This window comes from Eutrigla gurnardus (assembly GCF_963514095.1).
Source record: "Eutrigla gurnardus genome assembly, chromosome: 17".
In the NCBI taxonomy this organism is placed as follows: Eukaryota; Metazoa; Chordata; class Actinopteri; order Perciformes; family Triglidae; genus Eutrigla; species Eutrigla gurnardus.
The window spans coordinates 9587907-9613905 of NC_139928.1; the positions used below are offsets into that span (position 1 = coordinate 9587907).

General features: G+C 43.6%; 1 protein-coding gene across 1 annotated transcript in view; it reads right to left on the bottom strand.

Annotated features, from left to right (window-relative positions):
- Positions 1-228: 228 nt before the first annotated feature.
- The window catches only part of col8a2 (collagen, type VIII, alpha 2), a 41873-nt gene continuing 16102 nt past the window's right edge, over positions 229-25999 (bottom strand). The window contains exons 2-3 of the mRNA XM_084031802.1: positions 8995-9188; positions 229-5467 (exon numbers count right to left, since the gene is read on the bottom strand). Coding sequence (XP_083887928.1) covers positions 3564-5467; positions 8995-9157 — 2067 coding nt within the window. The 5' untranslated portion in view covers positions 9158-9188 and the 3' untranslated portion in view covers positions 229-3563. The remainder of the gene's footprint in view (positions 5468-8994; positions 9189-25999) is intronic.

Sequence of the window (25999 nt, forward strand, 5' to 3'; positions counted from 1 at the left end):
AGGCCTGAAATACTGTTTTTATTATATTGTATATCTCCCTCTAGTGTTCATTATTTTTTGCAAGACATTTTTTATGCCATATGTGCCATTTAGATATTTTGACCTAGAAATGAAAATTGCTTATACTACAACTATGACTAATAACACTACTAATGTATGGGTTCCTGTGACTTTTCCAGTGAATTAAAACAGATACAGTAGACAGAAAGACAGGGCCGGACAACAATATACACGAAGGTTTTTATTGATGTGGTATCAATACAATCAAGTACTGTAGATTTTGTATAAGCAGACAAACATTTTCAATCAAAAAGAGTGCATTTTATACCCAAATTGTATTGCATAGAGTGCACACAATAGCCTTGTATGACAAAAATCCTATAAATTGATACATTGTACATTACTCAAATAGAAAATAAAAGCCAACAAATAATCCTTCACAAACAACTCTAGAAAGCTAACTACATGTTGTAAATGCTCTTAACTCATCAATGCTGTTAAATACCATTTATACGTTCTAGGCTTCGGTGGTCAGTTTTGGCATCCCTATTAAATTATCATAAATGTATAAATACATCTTCATTAATTTCATGTGCAAATGGGAATGGCCGTTTGTATTTATTGAAACTAAAACAAACAAATATCCCTTAAGAACCGAAGCAAGGCTTTTTTTTTTCGTAAAAAAAAAATGTTTTTGTTTGTTTTTTACAGAAAAACAGAAAACACGGCAAAGCGTTTTGTGATTGAAACGGTACATGGATCTTATTTGACACTTGTTGAATGATTCGCACACAGGACAAATTCTGCAAGCAAGTGACGTTGTGTGTATGAAAACATAAGGACAGAAAGTTATAGCCACATGTAACTCACATCACCATGTCATATGTTCAAAAAAGGCAACATACAGTACACAACGAGCCCCAGACTGTCTTGTAGACTCACATAACAATAACGACACGTTGTAGTTGGGTCTTTTCATGTTACGAGACGGAAAAGGGCAAGAGCAAGTGCATTGTTTGCATTAAGTAGACTTTAAAATACTGATGAGGCCTCATCCTCCCACTGCTTTTTCAGAAGAGTTACTGTTTATGTGGAGTGACAAAGCACGGTAGATGATTTATAGAGACTACTGTAAATCAGTCAATAGCATACATTCATTCTGATTGCAAAGCTCAATATTTGGCACAATCCTCCTTTTACATTGACATTTCTCCATCAAGGCGTAAGGTCCTAAATTCAGTGTAATGATAGCATGTTTGGGCGGCATGAGTAAAGACAAGGGGTGTGTAATATAAGCTGCTTTTCACAATTTTGCCCAAACCTCCTCTCTTCTCTAAGTGCGACCATTCATGAAAGATCTTGTTCGCCCCAACAGAATTTCATTTTTTTTTCTTCATGACTGTACAACCTAAATATTACTGCACACCATCACGCCACTCATGGGACCAATATGCAAAAATATTCTAAAGTGTTCAGTGTAATTTATGTTTAGTAATTGGTGTCTTCTTATCTCAAAATGTCGATTTGGTCTCCCACAATCTGCTCATTGCATTCCCCTGTTATACCTTGTTCCCTTATTTGCAAAGGCAATGTTAGAGTGTGTGAATTCTTCTTAAAAACCCAAAACAGGATGAACAATTTCAAAGTCAGAATACTTGTGGAACATTAACAGGAACGTAAGCTCTTCCTTAGGTTTTGTAACTTCATTCAAGTTGGTTATTATCCTCGCTGAAGTGTTCATGACCTGAATGCCAGGGGGGGACAATGTGATCCACACACACACACACACACACACACACACGTATATTGACACAGTTACAGACAGAGCGGTACACCCACTAGAACATACAAGCACATGCATACACACACACAGCATGTATCTTTAATGCCTCATCCAACAGAAATGAGTAAATACATCACTCTCACCTCTGGCCCACCACCTCTCCCAGAAATCTGGCAGGAGGTTGTTAAATGTTACGCAACCTGTATTTCACAACCTGTGGGCCTCAGTCAGTCCCTTTACTTATTCGTGGGGCGAACGCAGATTGATTCTCATTTCCGGCTCTAGACTTTTGACATTATTTGGTTTTGAAAACATCTCTTCTTCGTGGCTAGAGATGTTCCATTAAGCTTAACAATAATTTTACTATTTTAGACACAATGGTGTGGGAATTTATCGAAACTATTTAATCCACAAATGATTCAGAATTGCTCTCATTTAGCCAGCGACAAGTCGCATAGAAACTGGTGCTTAAAGAAAAGAAATGGATCTAGTTTGTTTATCAACCATTTGCCGTTTATTTTCCTAAACAGTCATAGTATCTTAGCAGATGATGCAATGTGTGGTCAGAATGGGGCTTTTATAGTATGCCAGTATAGATCGCTGACTTGGAATGTTAATGTGATACTGATTTATTAATAGGCAGTATACCATTAGAAAGCGGTGATGTCATGGTCAGAGCATCTGGAGAGGATGCCTGTGACACTGTGATGGGATTTGCAGTGCAAATGTGAAAAAATCAGATCAATACATGGAAACGGACCATCAAACCATCATCCATTTAGCAGATGCTCTCAGTATCTATTCCACGACACGTAAACATTGACTGTATCGTCCTTGGTTAATATTGTCCTGAAAGTTGTGTTATCCTCTTGAAAAGGGCCGTTAAGATTGAATCATTCTAATACTGTGAGGTTATATTTACTCGTGGATTGTATCACTTGGATCGCATTTTCTGGACAGTTCAATAAATTATAAGCAAGATAAAGGTAATTTTAAATGGTCGCCTACTAAATTCAGAAAGAAGCAGAAAAACAGGCACCCTACAGATGCCGACTAATTGTAAAAAATATATATCTCACTCTTAAAACCAAGATTCAATCCCATTAATAATTTTGACGTTTAAGCAGTTGTTTAGAGTACCAAAAAGGCCAAACAAAAGAAACGTGAAAAGTAATGGTAATACAGCACAAAATGCCTTGTTTTGCTATTGTTTGTCTATATTTTCTGTGTTGTATCGTTGCTCTGTATGTCAGTATTGCCATTCACGGTTTAAATAAGAACACAAGGGGGACACGACTGCAGCCAGAGGAGCCAATCACCCCCCAGGGTCTGGTGATGTCAGAGCATGTGGGCAGGATGTGCAGTCACATGGGAGGATCTGTCACTAGCACATTACAAAGTAAGGCACTTAATAGTCTGAATCCGATAAACAACAACAACGATGACAAGGACCATATAATAACAATAAAATTATGACAATATAATAATTAAAATAATATAAGCTAAAAAACACCAACATAAAATACAACCCAAAACACACATTTGAAGGACATTGAAACAAAGAACACAGTATGAAATTCCTTCCCCTGCCTTTTAAAACTTTCCATATTTCATTCACAAAGTTTTGTTTTTTTTATTTCGCCCGATGTTGCTGAAGGTGAGACGGATAAAGATGATGGCAATAATATTGAGAATCCTATGGATTTTGTGGTGCTGTTATGGCTGCAGGTATTTTAGGTTTAGGGGGCGCTGATACGGGAACATGAATGGAAGGACAGGGTTATGTGGGACAGAGCAGGAATCCTGAGAAGGAGGAGTGGATGTACTCGGTAGAATAGAGGCCATTTGCCTGATCCGAGGGCATCTGGACCCATACCTGGTCACCCTCCTTCAGCTCTAGGACAGCACTGCCGGACGCCTGGTCCATGTAGCCTTTCTTGTATTCATCGTAGGTGTAAGTGGCTGGCACATTGTTCTTGTACAGCGCCACCCAAAGGCTAGTTCCCTTTACATGCATGTGGTACGCAAAGTAGTAGACGCCAGATAGAGGAGCGGTGAACATGCCAGTTGCAGCGCTGTAGGCATTTTGCCCGTTGTAAAGAGTCCTGTCAAATTTGATTGGCATGGCGGAGGGAGGGAACGGTGTGGTGAGGATGGCTGTGAAGGCCGGTGCCACAGTGGCAGAGAGTGGGACTTGGCTGTATGCGGGCCCTTTTCTGTCCCCTGGTACTTCATCCCCTTCCAACTGTGAATCTGTTGGCCCAGCAACAACTGTTTGGCCATTTCCTGGAGGGCCGGGGGGCCCTGGAGGACCCGGCACACCGGCGTTACCATTAAGACCTGCTGGGCCTGGTTTCCCTGGAGGGCCCTGGGGACCAATAGTTCCCTTCTCTCCTAACTTACCCATTCCTGGAGGCCCTGGATGTCCGGCGTCCCCCTTCGGGCCAGGGCCACCCTGTGGCCCCATTGGACCCATGGGCCCCTGTAGACCAGGAATGCCTGACTGGCCCCTGGGGCCTGGAGTTCCTATAAACCCTGTCTCACCTTTAGGCCCTGAAACACCTGTCAGCCCTGGATTGCCAGGTAGGCCAATATGCCCTGATTCACCTTTGGGTCCAGGTTTTCCAATAGGACCATTATACCCAGGGATGCCTTTCTCCCCAGGGATACCAGGTTTTCCAAAGGATCCACTGGGGCCTTGGTCACCTCTGAGGCCAGGCAGTCCTGGAGGGCCCTGGGGCCCCAGCTCTCCCTTCTGTCCTGGTATTCCATGTTTTCCAGGGAGTCCCATAGGGCCTTGAAGTCCTGGTGGTCCTGATTGTCCATCAAGGCCTTGTTCCCCAATTGGGCCCAGCATACCTGGCTCTCCTTTGTCCCCTGGGAGACCAGGCAAACCACCATAGCCCTTTTCTCCTTTTGGTCCATTCATACCAGGTTTTCCATAACCAGGATTCCCAGGAAATCCAGGAGGACCCCTGGTCCCTGGTTCACCTTTTGGACCGTGTGGACCAAGTCCTCCAGGAAGTCCATCTAACCCAGGCTTTCCTAACCCAATTGGTCCTGGCTGACCTTGTAGACCTGGAGCCCCAGCCTCTCCTGGTTCTCCTGCTTCCCCTGGGAGTCCTTGATCACCTTTAAGACCAGGCACTCCAGGCACACCGTTTAGGCCTGCTTTGCCTGTACCTGGAAGACCAGGTAGTCCTGAATTGCCTTTCAGCCCAGGAGAACCCCTTGCACCTGAAATCCCTGGCTTCCCATTTCCATTCTCACCCTTAAACCCACGTTCACCTGGTGGGCCAGAAAGACCTGTTACTCCTGGTTCACCCCGAGCTCCAGCGGGTCCCCTCATGCCTGGAAGTCCTGGTTTCCCATTTAGAGACAGGCCAGCTGGGCCAGGGAGGCCGGGCTGCCCTGAAGAACCTCTGGAACCTGGTTCACCACGAGGGCCAACCTCGCCATTAAGCCCTGGCATCCCCTTTGGTCCAATTTTTCCCGGGAGACCTTGAAGTCCAGGCTTACCCATTCCTGGAAAACCAGGAGGCCCCTGAGGGCCTGGCTGTCCATTGAGACCCGGCTTTCCCAGTCCAGGTTTTCCTGGAAGGCCTGATGGGCCAGAGGGGCCTCTCGGGCCAGGTTTCCCTTGGGGGCCTGGTTCCCCTTTCACTTCCATCATGGGTGGCATATCTAGAAAAAGAGAATGTCAGGTTGTTAGTATAATAATATATTTCAACACAAAAAAGAAGCAGAGAACGGATCAGTAAGATTAAACATGAAATCATATACATATCTTTGTGTGTAAAAAACAAAACAAAATGCGCAGCCTCGGGTTTGATGTCTCACTTTAGCACTTTGGCGTGCGGACAGGAGAAGACAGGGATTGATGTGACCAACCTTGTGATTAAAGGATGATCCGTTCTTCCGTAGTGTACTGAATGCATTTTGATTTTTTTTCAAACCACTGTGTCACGTTTTTAAAAGAGTACAAAAATATAAAGACAATTGATCAACCTTACACATGTTGTAGAAAACCACCAATCCTTTAAATCCTGCACTAAATTACACTATAATGCCATGAGATTGTAAAAAACAAGTTGATTATAAGATATAGGAAAACGATGATGCAGGTCAGACAGAATGTATCATGAATGAAGTTGCCAAACAGATGAAACATCTGACATCATTACTCAATCATGTTGGAAAGAGTCATCTGACTTTTCCCATCCATCAAAAAGAATGGTCATCTTTCTGACTATTTAGGGCATTAATCCATTTTTTTAATTGCTTGTTCATTGTGATGAAGAGCAAAAGCCCATCCCAGCTCAGATTGAGCAGAAGACAGGGTACATGCTGCATCGGTCTCCAGTCCATATATAAAACAGTACTATATAGACTCCTGATTTATTTTTTCCCCCTGGGTTTGAGAGTCTGTTAAATGCAAATGTTGTTTTTCAGTGTGTAACAAAGAGGAGATTAGCATGAAGGAGTATGTCATGTGTCATAAACTGTCTCATTATTCTTTTTCGAGCAGAGTGAAGCAGAACATGGCAACGCCACACGGAGCAGAAACACAAGCTTGGTCTGCAGAACAATCCAATCAAAACATTTCACTTGGTTGGCTGCTCTACTTCCTCATCTCAGCAACACCTCGCCTGCAGGTGAGATGGCCAGAGGGCAGCTCACCTTTTCATAAGAAAGCATAAATGACCTATGAAGTGTGTTTAAAACTGCATGTTTGGATCTGTTTGGACCAACCGCTGCTTCAGCCAGCCTACCCTACCATACGCAAAGATTTAGGTGTGAAGACAATCCAGTTTATTTCTATAGTAACGTCAATAATTTCTCTTCATTTAACTATATTCTAAGAAAGCATTATGTGACACAATCCTCCTTAAAACCTGTGATCTGTCAATACACCTGCAGCCAAACAGCAATGAATTAGATACTCTTTCCACTTATTTGTAACACGCTTGTGAAATTAACACAAGTTGCACGTCCCATTACATCCTCTAATGCAACCACAGACCACTGCTTCCCCCCACTGGCACTTAATGAGAATGCAGCCTGTTCAAGCTTAGTATTTGTTTTGTTTTTATTTTGTGGTTATGGTCATTATTGCTTTGATTTATGCAAACATTTAAATTTTATAAGTAAATAATTAATTTGAATAAGTATTACATTTAATATGGATAAAAAATTGGAGTGCATTGGAAATGTGATTTTGCTTTTTGTCTGACTTCCAGGTTTAAATCACTATTTATCACAATGCACATGTGTTGTACATTAGTGTGATTAAAGGTGTGCTTGCATAAGGTTCTACCCCCAAATAAATGGTATGCAATATATCTAGACTTGGGGTTTCTCTACATCAGTGAGGGTACCACCCGAAACACATTGTTCAGGTTTTTAATGAGCATTTTTCTCTCAGCTTCGTTTGATTGGATACAGCTCCACGGTAGACCACCTTCATATATCACCCAGAGAGAGAGAGGAAATAAGGGCCTTCACACTTCAGAGGATATAATGACTTCTTCATTATGTGTTGCAATGCCAGCAGTCGATGTCTGAAGTCGTGCTTTCAAATACATTTCAACTGACAACGTCCATAACTATTATTGAACTCTGATCTGAGCAAATCTACATGAGGAACAAAACAAGCTTGAGGGAAGTACTGACTCCTGTCCAGCTAAGAATGCTACATAAATCACAAATTATGAATATCTGTCAATGCACAAGAAAACCTACATGCACAACTGGTAGCCTCTTTCTGAATCTCTAAATGTCTTGCATTGAAACAAGCTTGTTAAGTATACTTATTGTACATCACATATCCTCCTCACTGACTCTTCAAGCCCATGCTTTATACCATATTCCATATGACATCAAGGGAATTATTTTTATACTTTTCCAGTAAGTTAACCTACTTGCCAATTATTATACTACATCTGATACAGTAGATATTGTGGCAATCATAGTTTATGTATAATCATTAATAATTGATAAATTGTTCCAATGGTGATGCAGTGTGGACATGTGGCCACCGGGCGGCAGTAGAGACATTGCATTGACGCGAGCCACAGGGAGCATTCGTTTCACTCCTCCAAATCTAAATCTTGTTTCTACCGCATGTCGAAATCCCATTTACAGAAAGCATAACTTCTTGAAGCGAAGCTTTGATGTTCCTGTGAGGGATTTAAATGCAACACATCGACACCAAATTTGCCCAGAATGCGACTTCTGGAGTCTGTCTTTGTCGAACGCCACATTGTGGCACTGGAAATGTGCCCCCTCGTTTGCTTTGAAATTTGCTTTGAAGAAGGGGCCTCTGTTAACACGAGCTACGTCTCATACGATCCAGAACTTGTATTGGTAGTTAGAGTCAAATTTGATAATGACGGCAATGACAGCATGGACATTTTTTCAGGATGATTATCGCCCCCCTCCCTTTCCCCAATTCCCCATGCCTGAGCCTTTTATATAATCTATTTTTATTTCCTTCACACTCTCTCCTTCATCCCCCAGCTGAAGAATATGTGATAAACAGTGGGGTAACAGCATCCAGATGGCAGGAGGAACAACTGGCCCTGTGGAGCTCAGCAAACAGTGGGCAATCAGGCCTCCATTAGGCCCCAACTGAGGGGCTGCCAAATGCTGCAGGACCCGCAGGGCAGCGACACACACACACACACACACACGCATGCACTGCAGTGAGCCCTTTAACCGCCCGAAGACAACCACTAAACCAGTGGCTTTAGTGCACATGTGTCTGTCCTGGGAGGGTCTCCACATCAGACACATCTTTAACTGTGATGTTGGAGACTGCTTTTGTTATTTCTGTGATCTTTACTTTGTAGTTCTGGACTTGTGCATACGAGCCGCATCGTGCTCACTTTGGTTCAGATAGTTGGAACAGGAGGTCTGCAGAAAAATCACTTTAATTTGAAACAACTGAACAACTTTACTACAGTTTGAGTGTTTGTGTACGCTCGAATTAACATCAGAGGCTTGTCAAAAAGTCTTTCATGTTGCTCATTTGCAGTTTCTCATTTTTGAAAATGGACTTATGGAGGAGCATTTTCCGATGAATCAGAATCAGTTCAAAGTGGACCGTTGCTGAAGTGGGAACTGTCGGCCGGCAGAGTGAACGGCTAACCGCGTATGAGACATGAAAGCGAAAGAGACACATGCATGCTACACCCACAGGGATTACTCACCAACGTAATGCCCCTTGCCTTCTCTGAATGGGGGTCCAATAGGCCCCTTCATCATGGGCTGCATGTACTTCATGTGGGGCATCGGGGGATAGCCTCCAGCAAGAGCACGCGATCCCAGCATCAGCAGCACACAGGCAGGAGCCAGCAGCATGGTCACCAGCATCTCAGGCTTCAGACGTCACACACAAAAAGAACTGGAGGAATAAACAGAAGAGGGAAGAGGACATTTGTTAGGATGGATTGGCGTTTACGAGGAGAATTCCAGGAGAAATAGCAGTGTGATAATATTTAACCTTTTGAACAAGAGTTTGAGTGGAATTTACACCCATCGTGATCATGAGTTTGACGTCTTTCCATTATGCTTTAGTGCCTCTCAGTCAAGTTACTCGCACCGCACAATACCACACAGTGGAAAAACACTTTAAGACACGCATTTACTGGCCATAGGCTGAAATAATACACTGATATTAAATATGTTTTGCTCGGAAGATTAGTTTCTAGTTTATTTCATATTTACTGTGCATATCAGCTGCTAGCCCTGTATGCGGTTAGTATTTGGTTGGGTGGTGGAAGGCAGATCTGTTGACTTTAATTTGCTTCAAGAAGCAATGACCACATCCCCCTCTGCCAAATATTTTCACAACCGTGGTCAGGTGCGAACAGGAAACCACCAGAGGATGGTGACTGTGTTTTTGGATCCTAAGTGAGCGACTGCCGCTGCCCTCTGGTAAAATGATGTGAGAAAACTTGAATTTTCGTCAGCTTTCTGGAATAATGACTAGGAGGATGATGCAAAATGTGAATCTCAGTTTCAGCGTGCTCCTCTTTGAATGCCAATGTCATGCTTATATCAAGCATGGAAATTGTGTGAGGATGAGAGAAGGATCTGCTAGGAATCTTCTGATTCAACTGATATACAGTATTACAGACTAACAGGACTATGCGGCAAAGTCACACCAATTCCAGGCATTTGTTAAACCAAACAAGACCCACGGGAGAGTCACTTCATCACTCTGGCAAATTTAATTTCTGATTATCACCTCTTACTTATTTGGCCTCATTAATAAAAAGTGCAACACTTCAGTGCTAAAGAGATGGAGGAGGCTGCTGCAGCAGGTCTCTAGTTTCTCATCTCTGTCCTCCTTTATTTCCCCCGTTTCTTGTGTGTGTGTGTGTGTGTGTGTGTGTGTGTGTGTGTGTGTGTGTGTGTGTGTGTGTGTGTGACAGCCTGCTAGCCTCTGCAGCTACGGACTCGGTTTGGATTGTTTCGCTCCAAAAGTTTACAAGGAGGAACAGTCGTTACTGAAATATGACTTGACATATTCTCATTTGAAAACTATCAAGACATTTTCTAATTCGAAAATTGCATCGAATTATACACGGCAGTTAATTGGAAGCAGGGGCTGCGAGTAATCTGGGAGTTCACAGCAGACTTCAACTCACACGTACTTAAAAACGGTGCGTTCGCTGCCGCAATGTGTGTGCAGAGATTACGTGTGTTTTACGGCATCGCTTTCACAGACGTCTGTGATTGTTTAGCGACCACATCGCTAGGTAGTCACATTCCTGTTTTCCAGACATTCACCAAAGTGCTTCTTTGGGTTTTTGAGCAAGTTTTCGGTCATTAGTCATACATTTGTGTCTGCGGTGTTTGTTTATTATGGTGCCGTGAGACAGAGACCGCCTCTTAAATGATCACACCAAAGGTTAATCCATCCCAAATGAAGAAAACAAAGACAAAGATGATAAAGAAATAAACAGGAGAGAGAGAGAGAGAGAGAGAGAGAGAGAGAGAGAGAGAGAGAGAAGTATTGGTAGGGCAATGTTTGGTCGTTGGCTGACTTGCTGGCTGGCTGGCAGGGAACCTTGTCTGGTATGGGGGTCTGTGGTTTTGGAGGAGATGTAATTTAACAGGCAGCTCTGGATGCCCACTATTCTGCAGGCGTCGACGTCTCTCATGAACCTGAGCGACAAACACTCAAACCCAGAAGCCGTGCAGGAACAGGGATCAGACACAGACAGGCGGCTCACAAACCTCCACAATCTGTTCATCGAATGTTTTCGTCCAAAAAGCTCTGCAGACTGCTGTTAAAAAATCTCACGCAATCCTCTCTGGCTGGCCACCGTGAGCCACTGCTGGACCGAGAGTCCTACATGCTCTCTCGCACACAAGAACACCCACATAACACAACACACACTGTCGGTATGCATGAGAACGCAATATCGCTTTGGTGAGCGGTTACGCTGGTGTCTCGAAAATGCTCAAACTCGTTAACTTTCCCCCATTTTCACATAAAAAATGGGTCCATTCAAAACAAACCAAAACAAAACCGGAGAGGAGAGCTAATGGTGAATCAAAGTCTGCCTCAGTCAGTCATTAAACACGAGCAGCATCCAGGGTTACAGCGAAAAAGCCTCGTCTGGCAGGCCGAGCGACACTTTATATAAAACAGATTGAGCTGAAAAAAGAAATCGCCGCACACGTTACGGTGTAAGAGATCCAAAAATACACGAAGAAAGTAAGAGCAGGAGAGAAAAGTAGCATTAATGAGGAAATAAGGGAGAGTCTGACACCCGGGTGTAAAAAGGGTACCCACACCGCCAAGCCGAAGTCATCACTTCGCTGTTTCCACTTCCAGACAGCTGTTTAATAACTGCGCCATGTCTGACATCCACATCTATGGTTCGTTCCCTTGACCAAGACATGTTAAAGGCCCACACTGACCCAACATAAGTCATTCAGGCTTTGTAGTTGTTTTGTGTCTCTCTGGTTGCTTTGCATCGCTTTGTAGTCATTTACTGTCTCTTTGTAGTTGTTTTGTGTCTCTCTGGTTGCTTTGCATCACTTTGTACTCATTTACTGTCTCTTTGTAGTTGTTTTGTGTCCCTCTGGTTGCTTTGCATCACTTTGTAGTTATTTACTGTCTCTTTGTAGTTGTTTTGTGTCCCTCTGGTTGCCTTGCATCACTTTGTAGTTATTTACTGTCTCTTTGTAGTTGTTTTGTGTCCCTCTGGTTGCCTTGCATCACTTTGTAGTCATTTACGTCTCTTTGTAGTTGTTTTGTGTCTCTCTGGTTGCTTTGCATCACTTTGTAGTCATTTACTGTCTCTTTGTAGTTGTTTTGTGTCTCTCTGGTTGCTTTGCATCGCTTTGTAGTCATTTACTGTCTCTTTGTAGTTGTTTTGTGTCTCCTTTTGGTTGTTTTGCACCACTGTGTATTCATTTACTGCCATTTGTAGTTGTTTTGCATCTATTTGCATTGTTTTGCATCGCTTTGTAGTCACGTAATGTCTCTTTGTAGTTGTTTTAGATCTTTTGCGGGATGTTTTGCATTGCTTTGTGATCATTTAGTGTCTCTTTGTAGTTGTTTTATAACCTTTTTTGGTCCTTTTGTGTGTCTTTGTTGTTGTTTTGCAATAGCTCACAAACTGCACCTGCACATCATTCAACAAAACTTGGACTATATTTGGTTTGTTCACACAGGATATGAAGAGAGGCTGTCTGACTCCTGTCCAATGCATCCTGGCACAGCAGATCCACAATGACACTCTCCTGCACGGATATTAAACGAAACGGTACAGCACACGATACACCATATTATAGGAAATCATCAGATACAGTATCAGATGCCTGAGGTAGTATTGCACTTCTGTTCTTCTGAAAAAATGATTTCAATTGCTCGACTAATGTTACTGCATTTTAATGAAATGTGACCGTAGCCTCAGTATGCTGTCCAGCTGTAAAATGATGGAAAAAAGAAACCAAAACAAACATTTGGACTGTGTTTGGTTTGCAGATATGCAATATTAAAATACTGATAAAGATCAGAAGGAAAAAAAAGCCCACCGGGTCCGTTCAGAAATCCATCCATACCCACATCAAACGCAAAGACACATGTCGGCAAGTGTACATAATGAACATAGACAACGTCCCAGCTTTTCCACGTCCAGTACACATCACAGATCTCTCTCCAAACCACCTGGTGATCTGAATCACCGAGACAAACCATACCCAAAGCAGTCTCTCTCAAACATGTGTTGGACGCCGTTTTAACAGAGGCGAAACGCTAATCTGCGAAGGCTTCGGCCCGCCAAAGTAGACTCAACAGCCTCCAAACCCAAACTCAGCAGCATCTCATGTGGCCCGCTCAGACAGGCAAAAGAGACACAGACACCGCGGCTGAGTGGAAGCCAAACACACACTTCCCAAACTGCTCCGTCTACCCAGCTAATGAAATCAACAGCGCCGGGGAGGTGAGGTTGAAGGTGCTCTGCCTCCACTTCCCTCTAAGCGGTGCATGTGTGGATCCAGACTGCCAGGCATTTCCTTAACCACGTGCCACAGAGAGATTATAGGTACACAACGAGTGAGGATTCGGTGTGATGGAGGGAAGAGGAGGCAGTTGTTTTTGTGGTTGAACATTCGAGCCGCTCCTCGAGTGGAGGGAATCGTCACCTGAACAATCATGCACCCGTTTTTACATAAACACCAAATGGTTCAACAACAGCCGAGGTCCGTGATTGTTGGATGGTTTGGTTACGACCACAGGTCTCGCTGAGAGCTGCACTTAAAGCCCCACCACATATTTTAGCTGATTCATCCAATTCCGACAAACCTTTGCCACAACCATGACCATAACCTCTCCCGACTGTTATTCAACCACAGCCATATTCCTTCACCAAACACTCTTTCTTGTAAATTCAGCAAAGCAAATGTTGGAAGCTTCCCTTTTTACAGCAAGAATGCATTTCCAGCACTTCAGAGGAAAACAGGCACACTAGAAGCTAATTACATTTATACATCATTATTCAATCTGCAGTGTAGACGTATTAACAGTATTAACAGATTTCACTGGTTTGCAGTCAAAGCAGACGCACCTGCAAACATTAGGCAAACTCTTAAAACATGCATTGGCCAAAACATTGCTAAGGTATCACTTCCAGACAACACAGAGCTCCATTGACCATTGATCTGTGTGAACGCCTTTTTTGAACCACATAAGAGATTGAGGGAAACACAGAGGGGGGAGAAAGTGACGACAGGAGTGACCCAACATGAGCCACACAGTGTGTGTGTGTGTGTGTGTGTGTGTGTGTGTGTGTGTGAGGCGAGGGGGGGGGGGGGGATTTATTTAGAGAATCACCTTCTTTTCAATGAGGTCATCCCTCCTTTCAGCCTGAGTGGCACTCGGTCCGTTACACCTTTCCGGTGTCGGTTCACTGCGTAATATTTGAGTAGTGGTCACAGATTTGGGTGGTATTGAACGCACCCCCGTATTACTCAACGCTGTGCAAATAAGCGCTGGTGAAACAGTATGGCTGTGTCCATGTGTTTGTATAAAAGTGGCCACAAAGCAGATGCATATATGATGAGGCATCTGTTGCCACAAGTGTGCGTGTCGAAGGTTTCGTTTGGTTGCTTCTCTGGAAAATATTGCGCCGCCATAATAAAAACTCCTGTGTTCACAGCAACTGCACTGAATCATTAGCAAATTATAGAACATTCAGGAATGATGTGGATTATTATGTTAAGGTGGAGACATGATGTAAACCGTTTACACGTCCACTGTGACATGCTTATGCATGTTTGTGAACAAACATTTAGTCACATACAAACATGCTAACCAAATATAAGCTCATTGATATAACTAATTTAATTGATTGTTTGGTCAATGTGAAAACTGAAATGAATCAAAGGAGAGACAGAAGACGATGGAGAGAGATCTCCTGATTAGGGAAGCAATAAAATGGGAAGATGACGGAGAAAAATGTACCACAGGTGAACTGAAGACAGGATTAAAAAGGGAAAAGGGAGAAAAAACCCTCCATCAAACAATAAGAGAGTCTCATCAATTCAGGAAATTGTGCCTGTGGAGCAGGGGGGGTGTTTTCCTAACATCCCTGAAGGTCAAGGCGGGCGAGAAAAGGGCTGAGAGACTGTCGGAGAGGGTTGAGTTCATGCTGATGGAGTGGGTTAAGAGGGAACGGGTGTAAAGCATGCACGGTGAGACATATTGTGGAGAAAACATGGGGAAGGGAAATGAGTGAAGAGGTCAGACAGAGGGTTTCCATTTTCGTGATGACTTCATTGAGAAGAAAGCGTTTAATACCCCCTGGGCACTTATCTAAGTGCAGAAGCAGACGTGCTAATCACATAAGATGGAGGTTGTGCATCATGCATATGAATTCGTATGTGTGTGAACTCAGGGGAAAAGGGGAAAGCACTAGAGCAAATTAAGGCTAATTAGTCACAGAATTATTAACCCGTACGACCTCACACATTTATAGTTGCATGGGAGTTTTAAAAGGGTAGCTTATTCGCTCTTCAGCCCCTCGCAGGGCCAGTTTCAGACCAGTGAAAGGGCATTAATTACAGTATATTAGCCAGTCTGGCTCCCCTGCTGTTTTACCGATTCATGCTCTATCACCTCATCTTTCGGTGAAGCATTTCAGATCAAGATACAGCCAAGGGAGATGGGTTGGAAGTCTGCAAAACATCCAGACTAACCCCTGACCTGCCAAGAAGCCAGATACAGTATGGGGGAGCTGAGAAAGTGAGAGTCTGTCAGCAGACAGACACAGCTATACCTTTCCGGCTGACCCGTCGGTGCACCTAAACTCAATATGAGCGGCTGATTAGGTAATCGTAAGGAAAGAGTAAAAAAAATAATCTTGTGAAAAAAAATCCACTTCCACCTTTTCCAGAGCAATAAATGTTCAGCGCGACAGGTCATTGAAAGCCCACATCATCACGTTCAACGTTACTGGCTTTGTATCATTTGCGCATTATCTGAAAAAAAAAATAATAAGATAGAGATTTATGGATTGGAAAATATACAACCATAAAGGGAATTGTGTGTGAGAGGGCACTGTGGAGATGACCTCACCTCAGAAGGAAAACTTTGAGGACACCCAGTAATAGAATATCCTGCGAATCAGAACGATCTCTCAGCCTCTACGTGCCTCGACTGGCAACCTCCGCTCTTCTCTCTCCCTCTCCTGTTGCTCTAATTCTCTCCTCCTTAAAGCGCCCGCTCTCGACACAACGCTCAATGCTGGTGTGAATACTTTTATTGTGCGCTGCCAAGGCATAGCCAAGCAAGGCGTTGCTTTTTTCCCCTTTAAGTCCACTGGTACCGACATACACTCAAGTCTCTGTTATTCTTAATTAACATAACAGTGAACGTCTATGGAACGGAAAAGGGAAAATGGGAGAAAGAGAGTGAGCAGGGATGGAGAAGGCAACGGGATGTAAAACTGCTATTATAGCAGAATACATATAGGCTGAACCAAATTCAACACAGCATACTCCATCTCACTTAGGAATTATGCAAAAGCAGCTTTGATGTGGATTCTGTCAGCTTAGGCTATATGAGGACGAGGAATCCTCACATAACGGAAGTGTAGCGCATACTAGCGCTATCTAACTCAAGTACAAAACAAAAAGAGAGGACAGCGTCACTATCGTTACTTGAAACTAGCATATTCTGAATATTCTGGCTCCCAAATGTAATAATAAATCTGCATCCTGAGAAAAAATGTTTCATTAGTTAGCTAATGATGTTAACTAACTGTAGTAAGCTAGTTAGCTGAGCATGCTAACTTTTAAAGCTAATGCTGTAGCAGATAAACACATGCTCATACTTTGTTAGACATGCGGTAGACTTGTATTTTTGATTTGAAACAGCTAAAAATAAGACACCATCCTCCCAACTCTTTTCATATTGGTCTAATTAGAGCCCACTTTTTGCCTTTGTAGATTTGACATTTCCAAATTGACGGGCCGGATGTGCCTAGATACAACTGAAAAACTATGAGAGTTGGTAATCAGTTGTTCAGTAGCTGGGTAGTGTTGTGCAGGATCAGGGATTGGATGCTGGACTCTGTAGGGCTCTAATGTGCTGGGCTGGGCCTGGTCTGTATTATGTCTTGGGTTTCTTTGCCATGTCTCCAAGTAGCTGTTACCTTCTCCCGTCACCGGGTGGGTGGCTTGGCTTCTGCCAGAATGGGGCCTCTGAAATGTGCAGTAGATACACGGGCCAGAGAACACACAGAAAACTGACAAAAGTGAGACAAAGAAAAGAGCTCATGACAAGCCATCATGCTAAATGAGTCACGATTTTTCCTCATAACGAGGTGTTTTCTTTTTCTTCGCAACAAAGCCTGGTTATTTCCTGACTGCGTGTCAAAAATATTCACGGTGGCAGTTCATCCAAAAGGCAGAGCTTTTGCTTTTTCGCTTGTGCTCCTCACTGTGGCGAGGAGTCAAGACCATGTGGAGAGTTTGTGCACGGGTATATTTACGATTCTGTGCTCCGAAGGTGAGAAATATTCTGGGGCGCTCGAATAAGACGACCTAAACCCGGGAACAATCGCACACCATCAATTGTTCCATTCTTTTTTTTTTATGTCAAGACTGGAAAAAATCCCAAGCTGCACGTAGCCGGGGCTCAATTCCAGGAGGGAAAAGCCCAGAAAAGTCTCCTCGTAGTCATTTTCTATGAAAGGATTCCACAGTTTGACACTCCATGAAAACGCTAAACTAATACAGATCACATTGTCGGAGCTGCCGCTGATGGCGTTTGAGGAAGATGGAAACTTGCGTCAAGGGACAAGTGACAAGAGGAAGAAAAAAAAGAGGAAAAGCCTCATTGACCGTGAACGGAATGGAAGCAACAGAAGGGAAGGAGAAAGCAAGAAGCCATGGAGGAGACGTGAGGTCATTACGACGGACAAAAAAAAAAGATAGCTGGGAGATGGAGCAGAAAAATGAAAGGGGAGCAGAAAGTAAAAGCTTTAGCTCTTGATCCTCCTGTTGACCCACTTCAGATGCGTGCCCCGCCAATCATCTCACACACTTCTTCCGCTGGCAGCCGAGAGAGCTTCACACGTACATGTGCACGCACAAACACACACATCAGTTGGCAGCGAAACAGAGAGGGAGGCCTATTTTCTCTGCCCGAAACGGAGAAAAGGGGAGCAAGAGGTAGAAGGGAGATTATAATTTAATAAGAGGCAGGAAATCTTGGTCAAATCCCCCTGAAGGAGCTGAAATGCCTCCGTGCTGGAGGCTACTGGCTACTACTATAGACTGGGCTCCATCTGAATGGGCTTCTCTGGCACAGGCAGCAGGGCAGACGACAGAAAGACAGACAACAGACCAGGAAGAGAGAAATCCCACTATACCATGGTTTGGAGCCATATTCCTATATAAAATATTGAGCCAGCAATTTGTAAATCCATAGTTTCAGCTGCATGGCTTCTACTGGATCCAGACTGATGAATTTTGCGGTTAGCATTTAATGAATAAGGCTCAATGCCCAAAATGTAAAATAAAAAACTTCTATGTCTTCTATATATCAGATTTTCTTCTCCTTATTGCAGATTTATGTAACAGAATTCATCTTATGTGTTGTCCAGGGTTGTGTTTTGAAATATTTCTAAATGGAAGTAATTCCGACAATCAATAAGTTAGCCAAAAATAAAATATTACATAATACTATAATATACATATATGTATTATATTGGCAAAATAATGACTTAAATTAAGAGATATCTGTATTTTAAGCTGGCGTTCAGAACTTTTTCGATACAAACATTTTGAACAAAGACGCAATGAGTTTTTAAAAATATAAAAATAATAATCATTTGTTAAGGGTGGTTATATAACTAGCAATATCCACCATAACTGAAGAAAGTAGCACACAAAAGAGAAATGACATCACAACACTGGCCCATTGTTGGCTTGACTACTAAAGGAGCTGTATTGACCACCAAGGACACAACCAGTGGCTTTCCAATTAAAAAGTGAGACTTCTGTTGAAATGCTAAGATGATATGAGCAAACTGATTTGGTCATGTTAGTAATACAGTACATACAGTAAATGACACAAGAAAAAGATTTTATTAACTGCATTTACTCATCCCAATATGAAGCCTGCGATGTGGGCTTTAAAAAAACGACGAGGAAATGAGATCGTCAGTGAAGTGTTGTTGCCCGAGGACTCAGACAGCGTGGCGCAAGGCCATCAGAGGATGAGGGATGGGATGACATAAAGCAATGGCGTGAGTTCTTGGACAACCTCGCCATGATGCCGCTGCCTTTCAATTCTTCCAGTGGCGTGTGAAGGGGAGGGGTTATTGTGGTAAATTAATCTGCACGAGTCTTTATATAACACCTGACATGGATGAGGATATCAGGTCACACGGACAGAGCTCCCATTTCCTTCACTCTTCTACCTCGCTTTGCGCTCGAGGGTATTTTTTCTGAAATCACTTGTCCGCCTCGCACTAGTTTGAAATGGAAATTCATTGGAAGGTTTGAATCCCAGTTGAGGACCATTAACTGTTCAGCAGCCGCTTGTTTGATTGATCACTCAGCCTACGAAGCACCTCAAACACACACACACACACACACATGCATATTATACAAGACCACCAGCATACAGTGCATACCCCCCTCTGACTCCTCGCTGAAACCCACCCCACCCATCAGGATCACTGTGGGTCTTTATTAGCTCCTGGCTAAGAGCGCTGGCTGTGTAAAATGACCCTGCCAGTTCTGGCCTCACACCTCCCAAGATCCACGCTGAGCTGTATAAACATGGCTCTGTGACTCTGTGTGTGTGTGTGTGTGTGTTTGTGTGTAAAATTCAGTCTAGTTGTAAAGATGTTGTTAGGTTGTAAGATTGAGGCAAACAAAATCAGGGGTGAAAAATCAGCTGTTGCTTGCTTGTTGATTGCTGTACGGGACAGGAAACGCATGATCGATGCCCAGTAATCCCTCAAATATGATTTCTAGTAGTGTTGTTGCAATGTGCAGTGTCAGCGGAGTAAGGATGTGATAAGTAGGACTTTTACGGAGGCCACATCTGTGCAGTCATAATCATTCAGCCTTTCTAGTATGAAACCCACAAAAGAAGCTATTTGGCTGCTGACGTGTGCTCACGGGGCCACGTAAAAACTGTAAGGAAACCAGGTGAGTACGTCCCGACGGAGTGCTACACAGCGGGCTCCCGCCAGGCCTTAGGAGCCACAGGAGAGCAGCACAGGTCAGTCCAGACAGCATTAGGAGCTCTGGGAAGTGTCAGACACTCGGGAGGGGAAGATGACAAGTGGAGGGCTGGGATTATGCCCAGTCCTATTTCAAACTACTGCATGTTAGTGGATGTCTGTATCACTCTGGGATTTGTCTGCCTGCAGGTCGTACATATATACTGCACTGCACATAAAACAACACATGCAAGCAGACATTCCCTATATATGATAAATGGAACATGTGATCAGATGTAACGCACATACTGTAAGTAGCTGTGTATATAGAAGTAGGGTTTAGCCTTGCTGCATCAATACGTCATTCCTACTGTATTGAAAATACATAAATGCAATCATTGCAATGCATTTAAATAATTAAACCCTAATCTACACTTTAACACCCACCACAGGACGCCGCATGTGGTATTTGACTCCAAATAAACTTGACACGCATGTAATTGTCCAATGATGAATACAGTCTATAAAGGATAACAAATAATAACCAAACTAAGGCTCTGGAGGTTCCTGGCTCATGCTATAACCCCTGTACATTAACAATGCCGTGAGTACCTCGCAGAAGTAAGAGAGATTTCCTTGTGGAAGTACAACATGTTCTCCAGGTCAGTCAATTAGAAACAGGCCGACATGTAAACTTGGCGATATCGTGCCAATAACCTTCCAGGGTAAAAGAGGAGGGGAAAAAAGGCGAGCAACAGCCAACGCATTCATTAAAATACCTGAAAACATGTTTGGATTATTTATAGTAATTAGCTGAGATATTCCTGATTGTAGACAGAAGACGTATTGGGCGTGCTGTGTGCTAATTTGCTTGTGATCTAGTGCAGCTCCACAGGCATTGTTAAATATCAAGGAAGGAAAAGGAGACAGAAACATGTTGGTTTGCCAAAAGCACTGCGTCTTGTTTCAATAATCACACTTTATACAGTGAGGAGGAAAAAAAAGTGGCTGAATGAGATGCTGCCGGGGCCAAGGCAACACGGAGACCACCGCCAACATAATACAACTTGTGTTGGCGAACACAGGCCATAATAAGTTTGCTTGATCGTTTTCACCACACAATCGGTAAATATATGAATAGCTGATACCCCTCTCGTCTCTTCTGTCATGTCCTGTGCATTATCTGGTTAGTTGAACCCAGGCGAGTGAGAGACGAGTGTGGGAGGTGAGACGGAGAAAGACTAGAGGAATAAATCAGTCCAAGCTTGGAGCGGGACAGGGGAAGCGTGCATCGTAGATACAGGGGTTAACTCTATATTTCCTCCCTGAAAAAAAACAAAACGTATCTCACTCTCTGACATCGCATCTCCCTGTGACCTTCCCTCCCGTCCTGTCAACACCCCGTCCGCTCTCTTGACACTAATCGCGATCAGGGTGACTCCCTGCTCGGTTCCCCTGTGTGTGATTGATTTCATCGGGGCTCCTTTTTATATTAAAACCAGATCTCTTCGTTCCCCCGTCTCTTATCGCCGTGGCGCAGTCATCAGGAGGTGATCAGAGACACACGAAGGAATGCTCCGGTTGCTACGAGACAAGATAGAACGACGATGGGCGATCAAAGGCGGCGGGAGTTGACGTGGTCAGCCGGGGAGAGTTTAGGGGGAAACAAAAAGCTGGCTACTAAACTTCATAATTTGGATATGACTTTGAGAGCCCTATGAAAATGTCTGCATGCTAAATATGAGACTGTATACCCCGAGTATGATTCAATTTAGTGAAAAGGAATTATTTGCACATGTGTTCCTGCTGTAAACACCAAGAAATCAGGACAAATTTATGGTTAATGGGCTGTAAAAGTGTCTGGTCTGCTCCCCAGAATGTCTAGTTTGAGCGCTGTTTGTCAGGAAGGAGGGAAAAAGGAGCCTTTAATGACAACAAACATCCAGATAATTGTGTAGTGTTGAATGAACTCCATTTCCTTGTTCACCTGCCTCATGGAATTCCTGCGGTGCTGCCAAGAGCCAATAAAACAGCACATTCAACCTTTGCGAGGCTAGACGCAATAATAACCTTCTCAGTATGCATTATGTGGCAAATGACTGAAATCAAGAGGAAATGAATAAACGCTGAAAACAGTTCTTTCCCCCCTGTTTTAAAATGTCGGGATCGGTGCTCGGTGCTTAACTCTGCTCATATCAATCAAGCTAGCATGACGGAGCAGCAGATATGGGGAGGTTATGATAAGGCTAAGTGAAGCTACATCGGTCCGCATGCATCTAATGGTTCATTAAAGGCTGATTCTCAAGATCTGATACGTGTTTATCTCTGACCTGGCAGCCAGCAGATGGGGACATTCTTGGGAGTCTGGAGTTAGTTTAGATTGATGGGCCCTCGCTTAGATAATCACCAGACCAAAGGAGGGCTGAAGCAGCTTCTTTGTCTCCACTTGGCAGCCGAAAGGGCAGGGAAGGATTGGTGGGAGGAATATGAGAGTTAGAGAGGAATAAAACTTACACCACAGACATAAGAATGAGACACATCCTTGGACACCAGAGGAGCTTTGGGGGAGGAGGGGGCGACGCCGAGAGGGGGCGGAGGCCAGACTCCTTAAACTAGAGCCTATCCAGAGCAAATAAATCAAAACCGACAAGGAGAGTGGTGCTGTTGTCTTTACAGGCACAAGGTGCACAAGTTCTTAAAACAAAAAAATTGTTTAGACCTGAAACATCTGGCTGATGCAGCTGTTGTGCTGAACTTTACAAATAGACCCTATTTTTATACCAATAATAGATCGCAGTACAGCAGGCAGCTTAACATGCTACCTGTACACTCCCTGCTCAGCATCAAACAGCAGACCAGGCGGAGCTAAAAGAAGAGTGAATATCGGAATTAAATCCACCAGGTGGCCAGAAACACAACTCCAAATGAATGCTCCTGGGCTTTTCCCCTGGCCCTGCCACAAAGTGCGCCGGATCCGCATCCAAGCAGGTTGGGGTGACGTTCGACCGATGCTTGATGATCACCTTCTTCCTGAATATCTGTGGTTTCAACTTTAATTTCTCTCCTGTGTCCCACTGTCTACTTTTCATATTCACTTTCAGATGTACAGGAGTCATGTTTGCGGGAGTCGGGAGTTTGCAGGGGACTTTCATTGTGAAGAATTGAAGAATTTATTGGAAATTAAGTGTTTATCACTGCTCCTTTGATCATTAGTGACATTCTTAGATCGGCCTGTTGCCTACACAAGACAACCATCAGTTAAAGACAGAGGTAGCACTGCTGTAATGGAGATGGAACTAGTTTCTGCACATGGAAAAGGGGCTTTGATTTAAAAGTGACGTAAAATGTCAGTGTGGCGTGTACGGCATGTTTCTGTTGCCCCCAAATGGCCAAAAAAAACCTGTTATTGCAGGTTTATGAAGTCACAAAGAGCGTAATTACTCTACATTCATTCTAGCACAAGCAAACTTCTGTGCAGTATGACACATAAAGGGTCTAATATGGAAAATTAATAAAGAGGGAAAGGTATACCTCCATGAAGTCATATTCAGTCCTTCCAGCAAACTCTTTAAGGGTGGGAGTCTCCGCTGTGTTATTACTCCAAACAAACCTAAAGGACCGACCCGCCAAAATGAGGAATGACAGGGATGAAGAGGGGATTTGAGGGAGAAGTGTGTGTTGAGCGACCTCTCTCACCCAGTTTGTTTACAAGTTGTCAGTTGGAAAACCTGGACAAAGCGGAGCGAAGGAGGGGCACCGAGCCAAGCGTGGTCGGGACGCTGCGAGTCGCCAACACTGACCCGGATCAGGGTCGACTACGTGATCTCGCCCCCAGGCAGATGCCTCTAGTCTACGTGCTAATGTGCGAGTGAGATCACCGATGAGAAAATGTGTCGTTTTCTCCGGGATACACCCCTGTTAATGATCTGTCACATTTTACACACAGCAGATATAATGTTCTGTTAAACACCTGATACTTTAACAGCTACAGCATACTACTAAACCAGTACGTCTGTGATTTATCTGAGGCTTTCCCCGAGGCGGTCTTCAGATTTTAATTCTGAAATAAAAGGTACAGACCTACAGGGCGGACAGGTTTAACGGCGTGCCATTTTAACCGTCACAGAAAGATCTCATCTGCAGATCTGATTATGGGACTGGAGCGGCTTCCACTTGAACGGCTTCCACCGAGCCCGGGCGAAGTCCAGACTGACTTTCAGCAACTGCATCAAGAGTGGGAGAGGCGGTCGAGAGAAAGAAGGAAAAGAGAGGTAGACGGAGAGAGGCAAAGCCGAGTTCCTTGGGTGACACAGAGCAGGCCGCTGCGGGAAACCTCAGCTCCTTCATTCACTGTGGTCTGAGAACATAAAAAGCACCACGCCGTTTGATCTCCAGACTTGAATATGTCCCTCAGCTTCATAAAAAAATATCACCGCTTTGGAAACCATATTCCCCAATTACCCCCCCACCTATTTTACCTCCCTCCCTCCCCCCGTCCATTCCTCCCACATTAGCGATTCGCTCTCTGATATCAAAGTGGGATGAAGATTAAAGTCTGGCTGAGGTGAAGAGTTGCGTGGTATGGGGCAGCTCGGCACTTTGCCACAGCTTTAGATGGAGCTTGATCCACGGAGTTATTCGCCCTCTGTCTGCCCACCGTTCGCTCCGTTCTGGTGGCCGACGACGGCTGAGAACTCAAGGAAGGCTTTTGTTTGCTTTCATCCAAGCTGACATACTCAACACATTTACAGCATACTCTGCTGTCCAGTCACACCTCAGGCTTGAACGTCGCCGGAAGGATTTAGAAGTCGGTGTCTGGGAAGAATGTGACCCTAAAGCAGCGTAAAAGTAAGCAGTGGCTAAGTTTCCCTTTGAGCGTCCAGCCTGCTCTGCAATTCAGTCAAAACACACCGCGCCAGTATCGCCTCCTCGCTTCCACCTGAGAATGCACCGTGACCCCCCCTGTGACCTGGGAAATATCACCATATTATGAGGCGGTCCCATTCAAGGATCATATTTGTTACCATTGTTACTCTATGCAGGTTCTATACCAGAGACTGGTATTTACATTAGGCTCTGTCTGCCTAGAGTATTACATAATTTGGAGTAAGTGTAATTCAAGTGCAGTAGCAATGAACAAATCATCATCATTCATGTTTGTTGAGACTCTTCAGGTTGTAAGAATGTTTGTTTGTTTTTTAAAAAGGGTACTTTTGGCCTTCTTTCTCCCTAATATGATTTGAAGCTGCCCGTCACCACAAAAAAAACTTATGTAAACAGCATTCCCATTTCCATTTATGGTCTGTTTTCAGTGGCTGCACTCTAGTTTTGGAGGAACATTTTATAAGCAGGCTAATTAACATACCACCACTCCTTAAAGCTGACACCCAGAAAATACACTAACATGCCCTAATGGTGTTCATTATGGTAGAAAATCTGTTTTATATATTCACACAGTAAGCAAATGTTGCGTTTTGTTCCCTTTTATTCCCTTTTTTTACTGTTGTTTTCCTAAATGACAGGGTTGGAGGATGCAAAAGTAGTTCCAGAAAACCCATACAAATAAATAAAGGGTCCACAACTGTGAAACTTTAGAGGCTAATTTTCCATGCGTAAAAAAAAACCCCCAATAAGAATTCTATTACATTTCTGTTCATAATTTGGTGAAGAAACACCAAATTATAACCATAAAGAAAGATGATTACTCAAAACAAGTATGTGTTCACTTGGACAAGGCTACAAGAATCTACAAGCAGATGATGTTGGAGCGAGATAGACAGAAGGATCCCCAAAGTCATTACAGTTCATTCTGAGGGGAACATGAATGTGTGTGAAGACATCAAAGGTCGACACCACAAAAGTGAATCTGATGTTGGTGCTTGAGGGAAAAGTCAGCAGATCACCAGTCACAAGTTAGGATACATCATCTGGGAAACATCCTATTGTTGAGCTTTTTTCCGAGTCCAAACCAAAGTGGCGGACAGATCTACCGACTAACATTGTCATCCCTCCA